Source organism: Danio rerio, chromosome 9, assembly GCF_049306965.1.
Source record: "Danio rerio strain Tuebingen ecotype United States chromosome 9, GRCz12tu, whole genome shotgun sequence".
NCBI lineage: Eukaryota > Metazoa > Chordata > Actinopteri > Cypriniformes > Danionidae > Danio > Danio rerio.
This window is the reverse complement of record NC_133184.1, coordinates 24,420,532-24,438,131: the sequence shown is the minus strand read 5'-3', so window position 1 is coordinate 24,438,131 and position 17,600 is coordinate 24,420,532. Positions and strand designations below refer to the sequence as shown.

Here is a 17,600-nt window from a genome sequence, read left to right as displayed (position 1 = left end):
GTAGCTGTATATAATTAAAGTAAGATATATATAAGAAAATTGTGATTTTCTACAAATAAAGCATGAACACACATTGATTTGCATCTTATAAAGATAACCAAGCCTTAAAATTATACTCTTGACCACCCCTTTAAAACATGATGTTAAATGTATTATTCAATGGATAGTTTGCCCAAATATTAAAATCTGTCTTCATATACAGATTTTCGACTTGTTATAAAAATATTTGAGTTATTTTCCTCTGATGAACAGAAAATGTTTTTAAAAAAAAGCTAGAAACTGGTAGTCATTGACTACCAAGTTCCAAGGTATTTTTCTTACTATATATGCCAATAGCTACCATTTTTCAAAATGTCTTATTTAGTGTTCAGTGGAAAAATAAGGTGCTGGAACCACATAAGGGAGAGTGAATGGTGGGTTAACTATCCTCTAAGACAGGAGTTCTCAACCTTTTTCACTTTGGGGCCAACTTATTTCTCCGATGAATTTTTGAAGACCCACCTGTCTGACATTTTCTGTAAAATGTTTGTTTGAAATGGCCATTTAAATGAATGTAACTTACAGTGTTCTAGTTGCAGACACGATCATGAGGCTATTTTTGCACCGAGCTTGAAGTAATTAATCAGAGAACAGGAGAATGTGCATTACTTCAATCATTTTGATATAAATGATGAGATCAAAAAAATATAGTATAATAATGAGAGTTCATTTTAAGCTGTCTCGCTGCCCACCTGCAGTTTTGCTGAGGCCCACTGGTGGTCTGCAGCCCACCAGTTGAGAATCCTTGCTCTAAGGGAAATATTTAGTTTGACATTATTACAAAATACACCTAAAAACAGTACTTAAGGGTGTTAAGATATTGTCATGAAAGTGAACTCTCTTTAAGGACAATTTAAGTCTTAAATGTATTTAAATATACTTTATTATATTTAATTTGTTTTAAATATTTAATTGAGGTACAGTATTCAGCATAATTGCATACACCCCATTTTGAAAATTAATATTTTTATCCATTTCTCAGTGAGAAATGATTTATTAAACATATTTATTAAACAGATATATTTATTAAAATAATATTTTAGTCACCAAACATATTTAGATATTGAAAGAGAATACAATCAAACAAATTACAACCTACAAAATTTCAACTAAAATGTAAAAAAAAAAAATTGCTTTTTTTTAATCTGTATTTAATATTTTTCTATAAAATATAAATTTGGCTGTACTAGTTTTTGTACTGTTATCATGTTATTTTGTTAGACATGCTCCAGATTTGGCTTCTGTACTGACTAATCTAATGTATATGCACAAATATCATATTGTATAGCTTCCTATTAAAAATATGAATTTTAAAAGATAGATTTGTGAGAGGTGTACTTATATATGGAGAGTTCAGATGCAAAAACCTCTAATTGCCGTCTGAAATTCTCTTCTAAAATAAGCATTTTTATCAGGCTCCTGTGTGAATGTTCTATAATATCACTTTTATGGCAAAAAATAAGTTCTTTTCCTGGTCTTTAAAGTGAAATATCTCAGCAAAAACAAAGGAGGCTGAAAAAAATGGAAATTTATGATGGAAATTGCAGATGGCACTTTTGCATCTGAAGTCTTCATACGCTGAACACTCTATATGAAAAGTGCACATTAATTTCACTTGTTTTTCACATGGTTTGGGCTGATTATCGAGCTTAAAGTATTGTCGACTTTGCATTTAACCTAACAGAAAAAATACAAGGAGGAGGCTGAGAAGACCATGTCTCACTATGTGCCTGTCCTGGACACCCCAGAAATGCAAAGAGTGCGTGAGAACCAGAAGAACTTCAGCACTGTAAGTGTTTCTCCACAGCTTTTGAGGAAGGCCATAATATGTGTTCCATCCATATTATGTTCCTGTTTTATTCATCTTAGCCTAAATGTGGTATCCGTAGCCTTTGTTGTCCTTGTCTTTCATGTGTTCATGTTATATAGGAAATAAAAAAGACAGATATAAAAGAGTTGGCGGATTCCACAGTTCTTATGTTTTTGTTATATGCTAGTTAGATGTATGTTTGAAAGTCTCTTGAATATATTTTTTTACATTTTTGGTTGCACTGTTTTCTCTTGTTGAATTTTTGTGTCATTTTTTGACTGCTATTGTGCTCTTTTCTTTTTAGCTTCAGTACCAGATTGACCTTAAAAAGAGTAAGGGCAAAGTTTCAGCAGTACAGAACACCCCTGAAATGCTTCGTGTTAAAGAAAATACAAAGAATTTCAGCTCGGTACCTACTGCCTAATGAGTTTTTTTTTTTTTTTCTGCCTTCTAACAACAAGTCCTTTTTCTGTTCACACTTCTTGCTTTACAAAACCTTTTTCTTTTTTCTCAGCTGCAACCACAAGTTAACATTTTAAGTTAACATTTCTTGACTTTCAGCTCTTTTTATATAATATTAATTTAGATCTTCTAGAAGACCTGAATCTAATGTAGTCATTAACTTGTAGTCATAAACTAGCAAAGCCACTAACGGTAATCATTCAATTTGATGCTCTTCTTGATCTTTCTCCATCCTAAACAGTAGCTCTAACCATTTGAAAAGATTAATATTTACGTTATATTCTAAGCTGGGTTCATGTTACAGGAGTTTTTAAATTCCAACTTGATATTAAATCACTTTTCCTTCCCAAGCGAGAAAACCTGAAATTTCTGGTGCATCAAACATTACAAGATATTATGATCGTCGGACCAGAGGGAGTACTTCAAATGCTCTAACACTAAGAGCCTTCTTCTATTTAAAATGCTAAACATCAAACATGCTTAATATGAGGTTAAAAATTTGATTTGTAAACATTCATGCTGTATACTAATTTGAATATACAATATACAGTTGAAGTCAGAATTATTAGCCCCCCTTTGAATTTTGTTTCTATTTTAAATGTTTTCCAAATGATGTTTAGCAGAGCAAGGAAATTTTCACATATATCTGATAATATTTTTTCTTCTGGAGAAAGTCTTATTTGTTTTATTTTGGCTGGAATAAAAGCAGTTTTGAATCAGTATTATTAGCCCCTTTAAGCTATATAATTTTTTCAATAGTCTACAGAACAAACCATCATTATGCAATAACTTGCCTAATTACCCTAATCTGCCTAGTTAACCTAATTAACCTAGTTAAGCCTTTAAATGTCACTTTAAGCTGTATAGAAGTGTCTTGAAAAATATCTAGTCAAATATGATTTACTGTCATCATGGCAAAGATAAAATAAATCAGTTATTAGAAACGAGTTATTAAAACTATTATGTTTAGTGATGTGTTAAAAAAATCTTCTCTGTTAAACAGAAATTGGGGAAAAATAAATAGGGGGGGGGGGGGGTAATAATTCTGACTTCAACTGTATAATTATTTGTACTTGATAGTATTAAAAATAAAATTAACCATATTACTTTATGTTGAAAAGTGTATGCCACAGGCTCTTGGATGGTCTACTATTTCCGATAGAAATTCGAAGTGTAGAACTGTCTGTACTCTAATGACTAATATTAACCACGACACATGCATTTTGGATGGATGTGAATTGAATTAGAATTGCAAACGGGTAAAAAGAGTAAACAACTACAAACATGGCGGATGTGTGAGAGAAACCATAAAGTAGAGAGGCTTTGGTAAAGATGGTTGAATGATTATTAATATCTAATATGCAAAATATTTTAATCAGAATTTCCATGTTTTATCTGCAATATCTATGTGAACCTTTATCAAGTTAGGCCTGAGGAGATTTTTTCAGCATGAAAGATATACAAATTTTAGATGAACCTGCTGCTTAAATATCCAATAAGCTAGGTAATTAAAAAAGAAATGTGGATGATGTTTGACAGGGCTTGTAAATAAGCAACATAATAGTCTGTTAATAAGGAAGTATTTCCCAAAGCTTGGATAGTCTTGTTAGACACTCAAAAGTATTTAATTTTTCTTCTCAAAAAGTACTTACTATATAGAACGTAGTCCAAACTCTTTCCTGGAGGGCCGGTGTCTTGCAGAGTTTAGCTCCAACTTGCTTCAACATGCTTGATTAGTTGCTCCAGGTGTGTTTTATTAGGGTTGGAGCTAAACTCTCCAGGACACCGGCCCTCCAGGATTGAGTTTGGACACCTCTGTCATAGGTGAATTGGGAAGCAGCACCAGATAATTCATACTAAACATGCCAATCTGATGGAGATCCTGGACAAGATATTTCTCAGATTATAAGAGGTAAATCAAAGAAAAATAAGCCAAAAATTCCTGTAGTGTAAGCCTGGCTTTACTCATGTTGCAGGTTTGTTTCTGTCTTCGTTGATGTGTGTTTGAACGTTTTTTTGTTTTCTGTGTTCGTCCATCTTTTGTCAAATGTTGTGAGGGCACATTTTAAAACCTCCCCAGACAAAACCAATTTAAAACCTACCCTGAGAGATACAAAACAAATGTTAATGCCTCCTTATGCTTGTACAATCCTGAAGATCCAGTACAAAGAGGAGCTGGGGCAAGGGACAGCCATATCTGAAACCCCAGAGATGGAGAGGGTTAAACGCAATCAGGAGGCTATTAGCACGGTACACTTCTGTGACCCCATCATCCACCCTGTTGAATTGCCCCCCAAAAATGACATAACGCCTCTTAATTACTGATTTAATCCAAATGACCTCAGCATCCTTGGAAATTTATGTCAAATGCCAACATTCATTTTAATTTAGACCATCTAATATAAATAATTTGAAATAAATAGTCACCAACACTCATCATTTTTTAATAACATATAATACCATGGTCCATATATGTACTTAATCTTTTTCAAACACTGACTAAAGACTAGTGTTGCGTTTGTTGTCTATCTTTTTCTCTTTTTTCCCTTTTCTTCCCATTTTTTGCATAAATGTGTTGATGTTCTGACTTTATCACTGACTTGATCTTGTCAACTATTTCATGCTCATCATGGACCTGAAATGTGTATTAGATTAAATACAAGGATTCATTAAGTCAAGGCATTTCTATACCTGACCTTCCTGAGGTGAAGCGGGTTCGGGAAACCCAGAAGAACATCAGCTTGGTAGTGTTTTTGTTTTTCTCTTTTGAGGAAATTTTTTTGCTTTAATCAAATTATACTCCCAATCCTCATCATTCTTTCGAATCTCATTTTTCTTTTTCATCTTTTTTTTGTTGTTGTTGTTAGGATAAACAACCCTTAAAAACCAAAATGTTCCCCTCCTCTAATTTTATTATTGTTTTTTTCCCCTACACTACTGTTCAAAAGTTTTTTTTTTAAATTAGGTTTTAGTTTAGTTTTTAAGTTTTCAGTCATTTTAAATATTTTTATCTGAATGTAATTTATTCCTGTGGTAATAAATACAGTTTCAGCAGCCATTACAGTACTTAAATTCCAGTGTCACGTAATCCTTCTGGAATTTATATAAATAAATAATTAAATCCTTGAGAATTTTAAAAAGAGGGCTTTTATTTGAAATATAATTTTGTTTTTATCATACTATCTTTTTTGCAGTATTGGATCAATTTAATCCTTTCCTAGCTATGGGCTATTTGCACAGCTAGTGAGCCATTAGCCAATGATAAACTCCAGATGAAAGCTTAATGTGACTATTTTGAATTTCATAAGGGTCCTTTTACAGCATTGATGTAATTTAAATATAATAGATTAAATAGACTTACTCATCCATTTGGTTGTTAAATCATAAAAAGAGATGAAAGATTGTTTAAACAGAGGCGCCGTCATTAGCCGCAGGCTAGCACAAAAACTATTGAAAATACTGGGGTAAAATTAATTTCCATATTTTAAAGAGATGGCGTGGAAAAATATAATTTAATGCAGTGCTTTTTGTTGTTTTTGTCAGGCAGTGAAGATTGCTGCTTTTTCTAAAGAAATCAGATCTTAAACACATCGATTTTGTATAGGATGACAATTCACCGGAAGTGCAAGGACTGGCTGACGGAAATTAAATGTCTGTGTGCATATACCCCATTGAATGGAACAAAGATAGAATAATTCATCTTATCTCAGACATTTGAATGCTACTCTTTATACCACTTCATATGAATAACCAAATTACCACACTTTTTTTGTAGAAATCCATGTTATTTTTTTTGACATTTTATGTTTTCAACACTTTTGTGTTCATGTAAATTATGATTTCATAATTGTATATAAAACTATTTTGTTTTTGCATACTAATATTAAAAGATCATTCACATTAATTAAAATCTAAATTAGTTTTTACCTTTCTTTTTTGCCCTATTGCCTCTGTGTGTTTGAAGATTCATTACAAAGAAGATTTGGGAGGAGGAACGGCTATTTCAGAAACCCCAGAGATGGAGAGAGTTAAACGAAATCAGCAAAATATTAGCACGGTACACTGGGGCGTCAGTCTTTATCCCACCCATAAAATATCCCCTGTTCTTCATCTCCCCATCATCTAAAAAAAACCTTGAGCCATATGTTTACTAGTCCCTCTAGTGATCCCAAGAACAAATCCATCATTTATAACAATAGAGAGTAACTCTCGAGTAGCTCATGTGACAAAATCTTGTCTTCCCTTTTTTAATACTTAACATTTAGCTGTAGGCAAATAGGTTTTCCATGTAATAATTAAGTGCCAAACCATAACTAGTTCTCTAGTCTTAATTTGTACTGTTCATCAACAACTTTACTGTTTATTTGTTTGTTTGTTTGGTTGGTTGCTTGGTTTTTTCAATAAATATGCTTTACTCCAAACCCTAGTAACCTGCCTACGAAGGCACCATTTAACAACAGCATAGCCCTGCTACTGAATCGTAACTATTTGCAGATTGTAAATATATAATTGTATACTTTTACAAACATATATAGTACATATATATGTGCACTTTTGCCTATAGACATATTAAGAAATACACAACTTACCTAGCACTTTGCCACTTAGAAAATACACAACTAATCTGCATGAAAAGATACTATAGTAATTTATAATAAATACTACAAAGCTTTTGAACCACGCTAGAGTAAAGTGTATTATGCTGTATATATTATATTATTTACAACTCCTTGGTAATGATTTAGGATGCTGTATTATAAAATGTAATGAGTTGATGAACTATAATAAATACTGTAATATTGTATTAAAGTACATTCCAATATTGTAGTATAGTATTTTGGTAAAATATACACTATAGTTTTTGAAAACTACAGTATTGGGTCGTTTATATATATCACTTTAATTGTTTTGTTACCATACTGTAGCAACAATAGTATTACCACAGCAGATTTTTTGAAAGTACTATAGCTTGGCTCAAAAACACTACAGTATTTGTTATAAAGTACTATAGTATTTTTTTTTAGGTGGGATTGCAGTCTTAAAAGACAGTTGTCTATGTAGGCCACTAGGGTTTGGAACGAAGCTAGTATTGTAGTGTATGTAATCTTTGTAAATGTTTGTTTTGTCACTCCATGGTTCATGTATGTGTTGTTCACTGAATTTGTCGAAATCAATCCTTGGGTATAGATAAAATACAGGGATTCGCTGGGTCAAGGCACAGCTATGCCGGACCTCCCTGAGATGAAGCGGGTCAAAGAGAATCAGAAGCACATCAGCTCGGTAGTGGAAGCTCTACATGCAGGGTTTACTTGAGAGTGGCTCTGTTCCCCATTAACGCTTCCAGTTACACTTCCAGTCTTACAATCCCATCATTGATGCAAAACAAATGAAGCCTAAACCTCATTTTCATCTAATGTAATTGACCACATCATATCCACCCTAGTCAGTTGCCCTTTCTGCTGTGAACTCAGACAAATGGAATTATTCAATATGCTAAACATTGTTCCTAATCCAACATGACACCAGAATATCCCATATTGGTTGTTTCCCCCTTCCCAGTCAGGATCCTCTTGTTAAATGTGGGAAATGTAGGATCAGTGTGTCTTGCGTGTGCCGTTTGTTGTAATTGTGCTCTTTAAAGACTCTTGCGTCTGTCTTGGTGTCTTGTGTCTGACTGTCCTCTGGGGGCACTGTTCTTCTCTACTCTAGGTGTTGTATAAGGATCTGTCGGCCAAGGGAACGCCTGTGGTGTTCACTCCAGAGATGGAGCGGGTCAAACGGAACCAATTGCACATTAGCTCGGTATACTCAGTTATAGGACATTTGTGTGTCTTTGTTTGAGCCGTATGTGCACATAACCGTGCTAATACCTTCATTTCATTTAGGAGGCTAATAATATTAACTGTATTCTTCTATATGCTGAATATAATGCTTTAACTGATCATCATTACTTTAAACCTTCATCACAGGATCCACCTACTCTTAATCCAGTCCTCTGAAGATGCGTCTAATTCATCTGTCTGAAATCATAATAACACCCAGGACTATGCTGATGTCATATTCATCTTCTTTGTGTGTGTCCTGATCTCTTGGTGTGTCTTCCACAGGGTCATAATCATAATCCAGGGTGAAATGGTTTCTAATTTTTGTATGTGCTGTGTTGTGTTTGTCCAGGTTTTGTACTCTGACAGCTTCCGTAAGCAGGTGCAAGGAAAGGCCGCCTTTGTGCTGGACACCCCCGAGATGAGACGCGTCAAAGAAACCCAGCGTATCATTTCTGGAGTAAGAAGAAATTTCTGAGAATGTTTCAGTTAATTGACTTTTCAACTCTGTTACTTTAAAACAATGTTTGGGAGATGAATGTTGAGATCGCAAATATAGCAGTATTGTCAGGAGTCAGCAATCCAGTGTTTTATACAAAGTACAGAGCTTATAAAATATAAAAAAGCCCCTATTATGCATTATGAAAGGTTTTGGGGGTCTACAACAACAGGCTGATATACATGCAAGGTCAAAAACACTTTCATTGTCTGATAATATGCATTTATTTTTACCTAATTATCCCAACGACATCCATATGATTTGTTCAGCGATTAATTTGTTCCCAAACCCATTCTTAGCATGATGCTAATCTGTGCTGCTCATGCTGCTGTTATTTGGTTGGACTGCATTCAGCGTAAGACAGAGAAATGCCGACCACGGCATATCTACAGAGTGTATGTGTGAGCCCATTAAAGTGATGCAGTTAAACATGCCACATGGAGCGATAACTAGTAACAAAACACAATTAAATACATAATTTGTTATCCATAGAAAACTTGGAGGCAACTATTTTGATCGCACTTAAGTTAATTACACTTGTGAAATGGAGGAAGGAACTGATTCATGAACTGTGTACTGTAAAATTTCGGTCAAGCTCTGACAAAGTCCCGTAAATCAATAGCCTTTTCTGGTCCTTCCTTTAACAAACGGCCGACGAATCCCTCGTTGTAAGCATGTAGATTGCTGAAGCACTCATCAGAAAAATGATTGGAACACGGCTCAAGGCTGGGGCTATAATGCTGAGGTATTTTTGCAAAAATAAACCTCAACCACTGACTCTTCCCAGCCTCATCTTTAGGTAGGGAAAGTAACACTAACTTTCCCTCACACTTCAGAGCACATTGTCTTCGTGACATGATTCAACCGGGATCAGCTACAGTGTTTGTCTTCTTTCTTTTTCTTTCTACAGGGTTTGTGGGCAGGGCCGGGGGTTTTATTTTTCTCGGGTCTGCATGCACAACAAATGGGCAGAGCTTGAGTTCAGTATCAATGTTATGCCGTCACAGCTAAAGATTTTGTATAGTGGCGATTTATTCGAACCACTGAGTCGACTCTTTTATAGATGAATAATAGTTGGTATCAACAGTTAACATGATTCAGATTTAAGCTGGATATTTCACTTCAATTAGAGCTGTGTGTGTTACACACTGCATGGAAGGTCATTTTTTAAAAACCCATTATAGGGGCTCTTTAATTCGAAAAAAGTTTACAGATATGCCATATCTAAATGAAGTAAAAAACCTATTTGAGTTCAGTGACAGCTTCTTTAAGAATGTATGCTGTGCACGATTGGAAAAACTGGAAAGCAGTGCACAATTTGCTGTAAAACTGATCAAAATGCACTAAACAACAAAAGATCATTGGCATTCAAGGCATGTTAAAGTGGCATTTATGAGTTAAACATGGATGAACGTCATTGCAGACTAACTATTAATGGAAAACCCAAGACTTTATTAAAGGGCTAAGTTAAATTATTTTGCTTTACATTCCTTAATTTAGACATATTAATTAACAGGGAAATAAAAGAACATGCTCGACATGGTGGCTCTGTGGTTAGCACTGTCACCTCAAAGCAAGAAGGTCGCTGGTTCGAGTCTCAGCTGGGTCAGTTGGCATTTCTGTGTGGAGTTTGCATGTTCTCCCCGTGTTGGCTTGGCTTCCCCCACAGTCTAAAGACATGCGCTTTAGGTGAATTGAATAAACTAAATTGGCCGTAGTGGATGTGTGTGAATGAGTGTGAATGGGTGTTTTCCTGTAGTCGGTTGCAGCTGGAAGGGCATCCGCTTTGTAAAACATATGCTGGGTAAGTTGGCGGTTCTGAATAAAGGGACTAAACCGAAAGGAAAGAAATGAATGAATGAACATCCCTCTCTTCTATCTATTATTTTGCTGAGAGTAAGAAAAAACAATGAAACATGCAACATTAAAATCCTGCCCTCAATACAATTTCCTTTTGAGTTGGAAATATGTCTCAGTACTGAAGTCGGTAGCATCTTCCAAAAAAAATCTTTTGCAACAGTAGGTTTTTTTGTTTCATGCTTTGCATTGTTGCTTCTGTCAGGTCAAATACCACCAGGACTTTGAGAAGAGTAAGGGCAGCTTCACCCCCACCATCTCTGACCCAGTAACTGAGCGTGTGAAGAGGAACACCCAGGACTTCAGTGATATCAACTACCGTGGCATCCAGAGACGTGTGGTGGAGATGGAGAGGAAACGTGCCGAGGAGCACGATCAGGAGACCATCACTGGTCAGCTCACACAAATTATACACTCTAAACCAGGGCTTTCCAATCCTGCTCTTACAGTATGTCCAACAGACTTTAGCTTCAAAGAGCTCCAGCACTCTAGTCTCTCGTGAGTCTGGAGATGTATGTAATTAGGTTTAGAGCTAAAATCTGCAGGTTTGGACACCCCTGTTCTGTATGCACAAAAATGATGCCTTTACCTATAAGATGTGTTAAGAATCATACACAAATGATAATGAGTTATGAACGATAACATTCACTAAAACTGTTTCGTTTTTTCTCAAAGACTTGCGTGTGTGGCGCACAAACCCTGGCTCTGTCTTTGACTATGACCCTGCCGAGGACAACATCCAGTCCAGAAGTCTTCACATGATGTCAGGTAGGCTCACAACTCACACAACAGCTGTGTAAGGTCTTGGTAATCATCTGTCTGCACTGCTTGAGTTTAATTGGGTTACTGCAACATTCTGCATTCAGATATCTGTTTAACGTCTGCTAGATTGATACACTACAAACACTTCCTCAGCAGAAGGCATCTCTCAATAAGGAGATCATTTTAACATGTTTGTCCCGTTGTTCAGTTCAAGCCCAGCGCCGCAGCAAGGAGCACTCGCGCTCCACCAGTGCAATGAGTGGTGTGGGTGATGAGAAGTCAGAGGTGTCTGAGAACGTGGACCGCTACAGCAATGGCTTTGCCATCTCCGCTTTACACGGTACATGTGTTAACGGCTTGATTTTTATGAGATTTGGAGGTTTAGGAAGTAAAAATACAAGTCACCCATGTTATTGTGTGTATATTTTAACCATTCTTCCATGTTCCATTAAAAAATATCTGAATTTATACTTTTGATCCTATACTGATCTTCCACTGGAATGACAGATATCTATTTACTCATTTAAATTTCGTTTTTACTAACCTGCCAATTTGGCTGTTTTTTTTCTGGCCATTCGTCTAATTATAAAGGAAAGGTACTATATGTAAAAATGACTAAATAAAAATCATTAGAATCTTCAAAAACCACTAGAACCGTTCTATATTTTGCTGACTTGTGTACTTACATTATTCTCAAAAGTTGCAAAGAATATTAAAATCCAGAGAAATTAGCTATTTTATAGTGAGATGAAGGGTGTAATGAGTGGTCCTGATAATGACATCATACATCTTTGATTTCCAGTTTGGTTTTATAGAAACTAGGGAAACACCAGAGTGGCTTGAATATGTTATCATTTTAACTGGACTGCTCCGAGTAGCATTTTAATAGAACCCGAAAATGCATTTAGTATGATAAACAAGCTCAGAATCAGAAGCTGTAGACTGTGGCATAATAAAATATCTGCTGCTTTTGCGTGGCCTTACTTTATTTCACTTCAACAGCTTTCTGCTTCATATAACCAGGATAATACTTTTTCAATAGTTTAGCTCATCCATTAACATGATTTCTGCTGAAATCCCATAGGATGTAATGAAGATGACAGCACTCAGAGATTTCAATAAAACACAGCTTGGCTTGTTTTTGGGAATTTGCCCTTTCCAGTGGTAAAAAATTACATACTGGACCTATAATTAGATAAAAATAATTTGAAGAAACTTAAAACTGAAGAAAATGACTATAAAAGCTTGGATTAAAATATGTATTATTGTTAAATCTGATCTTGAATTATTGGATTGCCTTTGGGTTAGACAACAGCCAACCAAGTTTGCTCTGTGATTTATTTTATATAATTAACCGTTTATTTTGTTGTTGATCCTGCTTGTACTGTAGCTCACTCCAAATGTTTGTACATGTAGTCAATTCATAAATTGATCAACTATTTCCTTACGAATGTCAATGTACTGAACTCTGAAGAAAGCTTATAAAAGCCTCTCTTCAATGTCTCAAATCTCTGACTGTGTAGTACTGTAACATTTTGTTCTGTAGTCAATACTGAGGCTTCAGTTTGAAATTTAACACTGTTAGGCCCCTATCATACACCCAGCGCAATAAGCCGCAAGACGTGTTTCTATGATGTGTTGCTATTTTCAGACCAGCGCAACTCTAATTTTCCAGTTTTCCACCATTATGAGCATTAGAAATAGTTTTTAACCAATCTTTGTGCTTAACAAACAAAATTAATTATGTAGGATAATGGATGTCTGTGCATACAACACCTTTCCCTATTAACAAGAGTGAAAGTGGAAGTTAAGAACGAGGAGGCTCATTCTTGTGCTGTAGATGCTCTGTTTAACTGTTTTCTTGCTAGTGAAGCGTTCAGTTTTTCCACTTACAAAGTCCGCCATGTGAATAGCAAATCCGCTATGGCATGATGCAACTGACTTTTAAGAGGAATGGGAGATGAGACTCTTGAGTGGTTTATTCTCGAAACATACCCATAGGCCCTCATGGAATCTGCACGCAGAATTCCGCAGATTTTTGACATATGAAGATATTCATATGATTTATTTACAATATAGTTTGTACAGTAATATTTTCTGTCTTTTAGTAAATATATTATATGAGAGATTTGATTTGTTTACCAAATAAAGTGGATCTAATTGAATTTGCATTGTAAACATTAAATAAAAGTTAAAAAGGTATTGCTTCCAATTTCATATAAATACAAGTTTTTATTTATGATAATCCCAAAATAATTCTGCATAAATCAGCAGATTTTTAACACAATTCTGCACAGAAATAGCAAAAAATGTTTGCAGATTCCGTCTGTCCCTACCCATAACTCATTGAGAAAATAAGCTCAACCCTGTTAGACCGTGCGCTGTGGCGCAGATCGAATTTTTCCATCCTTAAAATAGCAAAAGTAGATTCGGATTCGGACGCGCCCTTAATGCTTTTGCACCCTGCGCTTTGGACTTTGCGCCTAGGCCGTTAAAACAGAGCCCTTAATCTTGTCTGCCATCACTATATGGACTCTCAGCAGTGGAAGTCACCATAATTGGGTACAATTAGAACCACATACTGTACACATTGCATTCCAATTTGCTCAAATACCAAAAAAAAAAAAAGAGAGAGAGAGAAACTTTTAGAAAAAGAAAACAAAATTGATAGCAGCCAGGAGAGAACAACATATAAATATGTTCCGCTCATAGAGCCAGCATTAGAAACACCTTGCATAAGCTGTGACTAGTTTGTGTGTGTGTGTGTGTGTTTAATTTGATGCAAAGATGATATAATACAAACTATAGCTTTCTAAATGTATATACATCCAAATATTAAAAACTTTTAAGGATTTAAGAGGCTGATGACCCTAATTCTAATGACAGATGGAAAATATTTGTAGGGAAAAGGCTTCATTTTGAAAACGCTAGTTCTGATTTGATTGAAAGTACACTAATGCAGTGAAACCCCTGTTGTTCTCTCATACAGGATACACACAGACCAAGACCATTGAGGTTCAGCAGAGATCTTCCTCAGTGGCAACACAACAGACCACAGTTTCTTCTGTCCCCTCACATCCATCAACCACTGGAGTAAGAGCGAGAGACGGTTGACTTTTTCAGTGGCAGATACTAAACTCTATGATGGATTTGGTTTAACACTCCTCTCTTTGTCCTGAACAGAAAACTGTGCGTGCCATGTATGACTACGCCGCTGCAGACAGTGACGAGGTGTCCTTCAAGGACGGTGATGTCATCGTGAACGTTCAGTCCATCGACGAGGGTTGGATGTACGGCACTGTGCAACGTACCGGGAAGACCGGCATGCTGCCTGCCAACTATGTGGAAGCCATCTAAATACATCTCCTGACACTTCCTGTGTCATATCCACTGACAGGAAGCAAAGCCTTATAATGTTAGACGTAGTCACTCTATTGTTTGTCCTTGTTACTGTTATGGAATTGCGTTTGTGCCCGTGTCACAAGCTCTATTGTGGTTGTGGCACGAGAAACTGATTAACTATATATATATACACACCTATTTAAGTCACAGACAATTGTATTTATCTTTTTTTGTTCTATTCTAACCGTTAAGTGACTTGAGCCCATTATTTTTGTATATTGCAATCACACTACATTCAACAAAGGCCATTCTGAAAGTTTTAGCTTTGAAACTTCTGCACAATGACAGATGGGCTCATGGTTCACTTTATATGTGAAAGGAAAACCTGAAACTCAGCGTTTTATAAAAACCGAACTGAGGCACTAAAGTTGCCGTGTGAAAATGAAGAAAAAAAACATCCTGAGGAAAACATTGAGGACAGGCCATCAGTTCCTCTAAAGAGAAAAACGTATTCATTGAAAAACAAGCCTCCTCCCTCCCTTGCTGAAGGCTGGCCATTATTTGCATGTGTGTTTTGTTTCTTGGATTCTGTAGGTGTTGGGTTAAGGGAAGATGTGTACCTTGAATCACTAGCTAATAAAGCACACCACGCTTCTGCAGTAGACCTGTGTCTTGTCATGGATTCGGAGCATGTTATCTTCAATGATTGCTCAGCAACAAGAGGATAGAAGTTTCTTTAGTATCTTAAAAGGGTAAGTTCACCCACAAATGAAAATTCTGTCAGCCTTTTTCCAATTTTCTGGTCACAGCAAAGCGTCAGCCAACAGAGGATGTGTGTGTGTGTGTGTGTGTGTGTGTGTGTGTGTGTGTGTGTGTGTGTGTGTGTGTGTGTGTGTGTGTGTGTGTGTGTGTGTGTGTGTGTGTGTGTGTGTGTTTCCCAGATGGGTTGTGGCTGGAAGGGCATCCGCTGCGTAAAAAAACTTGCTGGATAAGTTGGCGGTTCATTCCGCTGTGGCGACCCCGGATTAATAAAGGGACTAAGGCGACAAGAAAATGAATAAATGAATATAATGTCGTATTTCTTCTAGTCTTATTTTTAAGAGTCGTATTGAGAATAGTGTCATTCAAAGACATCTAGGCAATGTTAACTAGGAAAGTTGGAATAATTAGTCAAGTTATTGTAGAACTGATTTGTTGTGTAGACTATCAAAAAACACACAGTAAAATATTTTAGGGAAGCAAATAATTCTGACCTTAAAAATTTTCTTTTTTTTATTAAAAAGTTTTTATTCAAGAAATACACTATAAGAAATGAGACTTATTATAATACAACTTTTTTGTTTTGTCAGAAATACTGTGAAGATTTCCTTGGTTTGTTAAAGATCACTTGGGAAACATTATTTTAAATGAATGTGAGGAAAAAAGAATTGACTTCAACTGCATCTGTAAAAGTTTACAGGAGCAAAAATGTGCCTTGATGTACTCGTAATTTTGTATTGAAATATACATTTCTAACTTTCATGTCAAATAAATTAACAAGGAAGATTATTTTGAGTTTATTTAATTAGCTTGTTTATGAAGACTGCAGATGCATAAAAAAATGACTTTAAATAATTGTAATGGCTTTTTCCATTGTGATGGAAAATTGTGAGTTTCTAATCTTTAAAACTCATAATGATCCAGAACAATTTTTTTTTTGGCCAATGCTAACAAATATTTGCATTTTACATTCTGAGGGGTTCATCTTTTGCTACTGTATTGTTTTTAAATAAATAAATATATATATATATATATATATATATATATATATATATATATATATATATATATATATATATATATATATATATAAAATAAATATATATATATATATATATATATATATATATATATATATATATATATATATATATATATATATATATATATATATATATATATATTTTTTTTTTTTTTACAAGTAGCTTTTATTCTAAATCTTGAACCTTAAACCCAAAACAAAAAGTGAGCAATAAAAAGGTGTGACGCACTAAAGGTGGACCATATTGAAACTGATTTGAAAACAATTTTGGCTATTGTTATAATCCATGAATTTTCAAATGTTCATTTTTTAATTTTTTTTTACAAGAGAGGCTAGAAACATTGTGAAGCTCTACATTATTATTATTATATTTATTTTTTTATTCACATTTTTTTATTGTTTGTTATTTGCCTAATAAATGACAATGGGCTACAGTTTTTAATTTAAAACTTAGACTCCTATCTTTTTCCTATTTATATAAGATGTAAAACATTTGTATTTTAAAAATAACTTTTTTCTCAACTTAATATTAAAAACGAGAATTTAAAAAATTTCAAAACTTTACTTGAGGCTTTTTTTTTTTTTTTTTTAAAGGTTTCCTTTCTCAACTCAGTTCTCTATTTTTTTTTTAACTAAATGTTCTCAACTTCTCTAAACAAAGTTTTCAAATATATATCAAACAAATATTCTTAACGTGTTCGTTTCTCAACTTTTAAACAAAACCTGCTAAATTTAGTTTTTTTTTCCTCAAATCAAAAAAATATAAAAGTATAGAATTAAAACGGGAAATTTCTCAACTTTTTTTTTTTTTTTTTTAGCAAAACTGCTTTTTTTTTTTTTTTTTTTGTTGCTCAAGTTTTCACAAAATATTTGCTAGGCTGTACAAAGCCAAATAAAAACACCATAACGAAAACGATTTGTATTGATTTCTTGGATCTCCATTCTTAGTTTTTGGGTTTAAGCAAATTTATTTTATCTAAACCAGGAACAGAATGAAAACAGATGCCTGCATCTATAAAGCTTTAGTCTTAAATTAGGAAATTCTTATTACGATGACCGAAAGAGCTTAACATGCAGTTTAAGAAAACACATGCAACTACAAAAAACACCAGCAAATTAGGAAAAGATCCATCAATGAATGCACACATGCTGCAAATCCTCAACATGGAAAAAATAAAACCCACTGCATTTAAACACAAACAAACT

General features: G+C 34.6%; 1 protein-coding gene across 2 annotated transcripts in view; it reads left to right on the top strand.

Annotated features, from left to right (window-relative positions):
- neb (nebulin) overlaps positions 1 to 15,253 on the top strand; it is an 87,699-nt gene extending 72,446 nt beyond the window's left edge. For both annotated transcript variants that reach the window (XM_009304675.5, XM_073912668.1), the window contains 13 exons: positions 1,724 to 1,828; positions 2,154 to 2,258; positions 4,469 to 4,561; positions 4,963 to 5,055; positions 6,276 to 6,368; positions 7,499 to 7,591; positions 8,021 to 8,113; positions 8,486 to 8,593; positions 10,695 to 10,881; positions 11,165 to 11,257; positions 11,460 to 11,591; positions 14,241 to 14,344; positions 14,435 to 15,253. In XM_009304675.5, the coding sequence (XP_009302950.1) occupies positions 1,724 to 1,828; positions 2,154 to 2,258; positions 4,469 to 4,561; positions 4,963 to 5,055; positions 6,276 to 6,368; positions 7,499 to 7,591; positions 8,021 to 8,113; positions 8,486 to 8,593; positions 10,695 to 10,881; positions 11,165 to 11,257; positions 11,460 to 11,591; positions 14,241 to 14,344; positions 14,435 to 14,608 (1,473 nt within the window). In that variant the 3' untranslated portion in view covers positions 14,609 to 15,253. The remainder of the gene's footprint in view (positions 1 to 1,723; positions 1,829 to 2,153; positions 2,259 to 4,468; positions 4,562 to 4,962; positions 5,056 to 6,275; positions 6,369 to 7,498; positions 7,592 to 8,020; positions 8,114 to 8,485; positions 8,594 to 10,694; positions 10,882 to 11,164; positions 11,258 to 11,459; positions 11,592 to 14,240; positions 14,345 to 14,434) is intronic.
- The last annotated feature ends 2,347 nt before the right edge of the window (positions 15,254 to 17,600 follow it).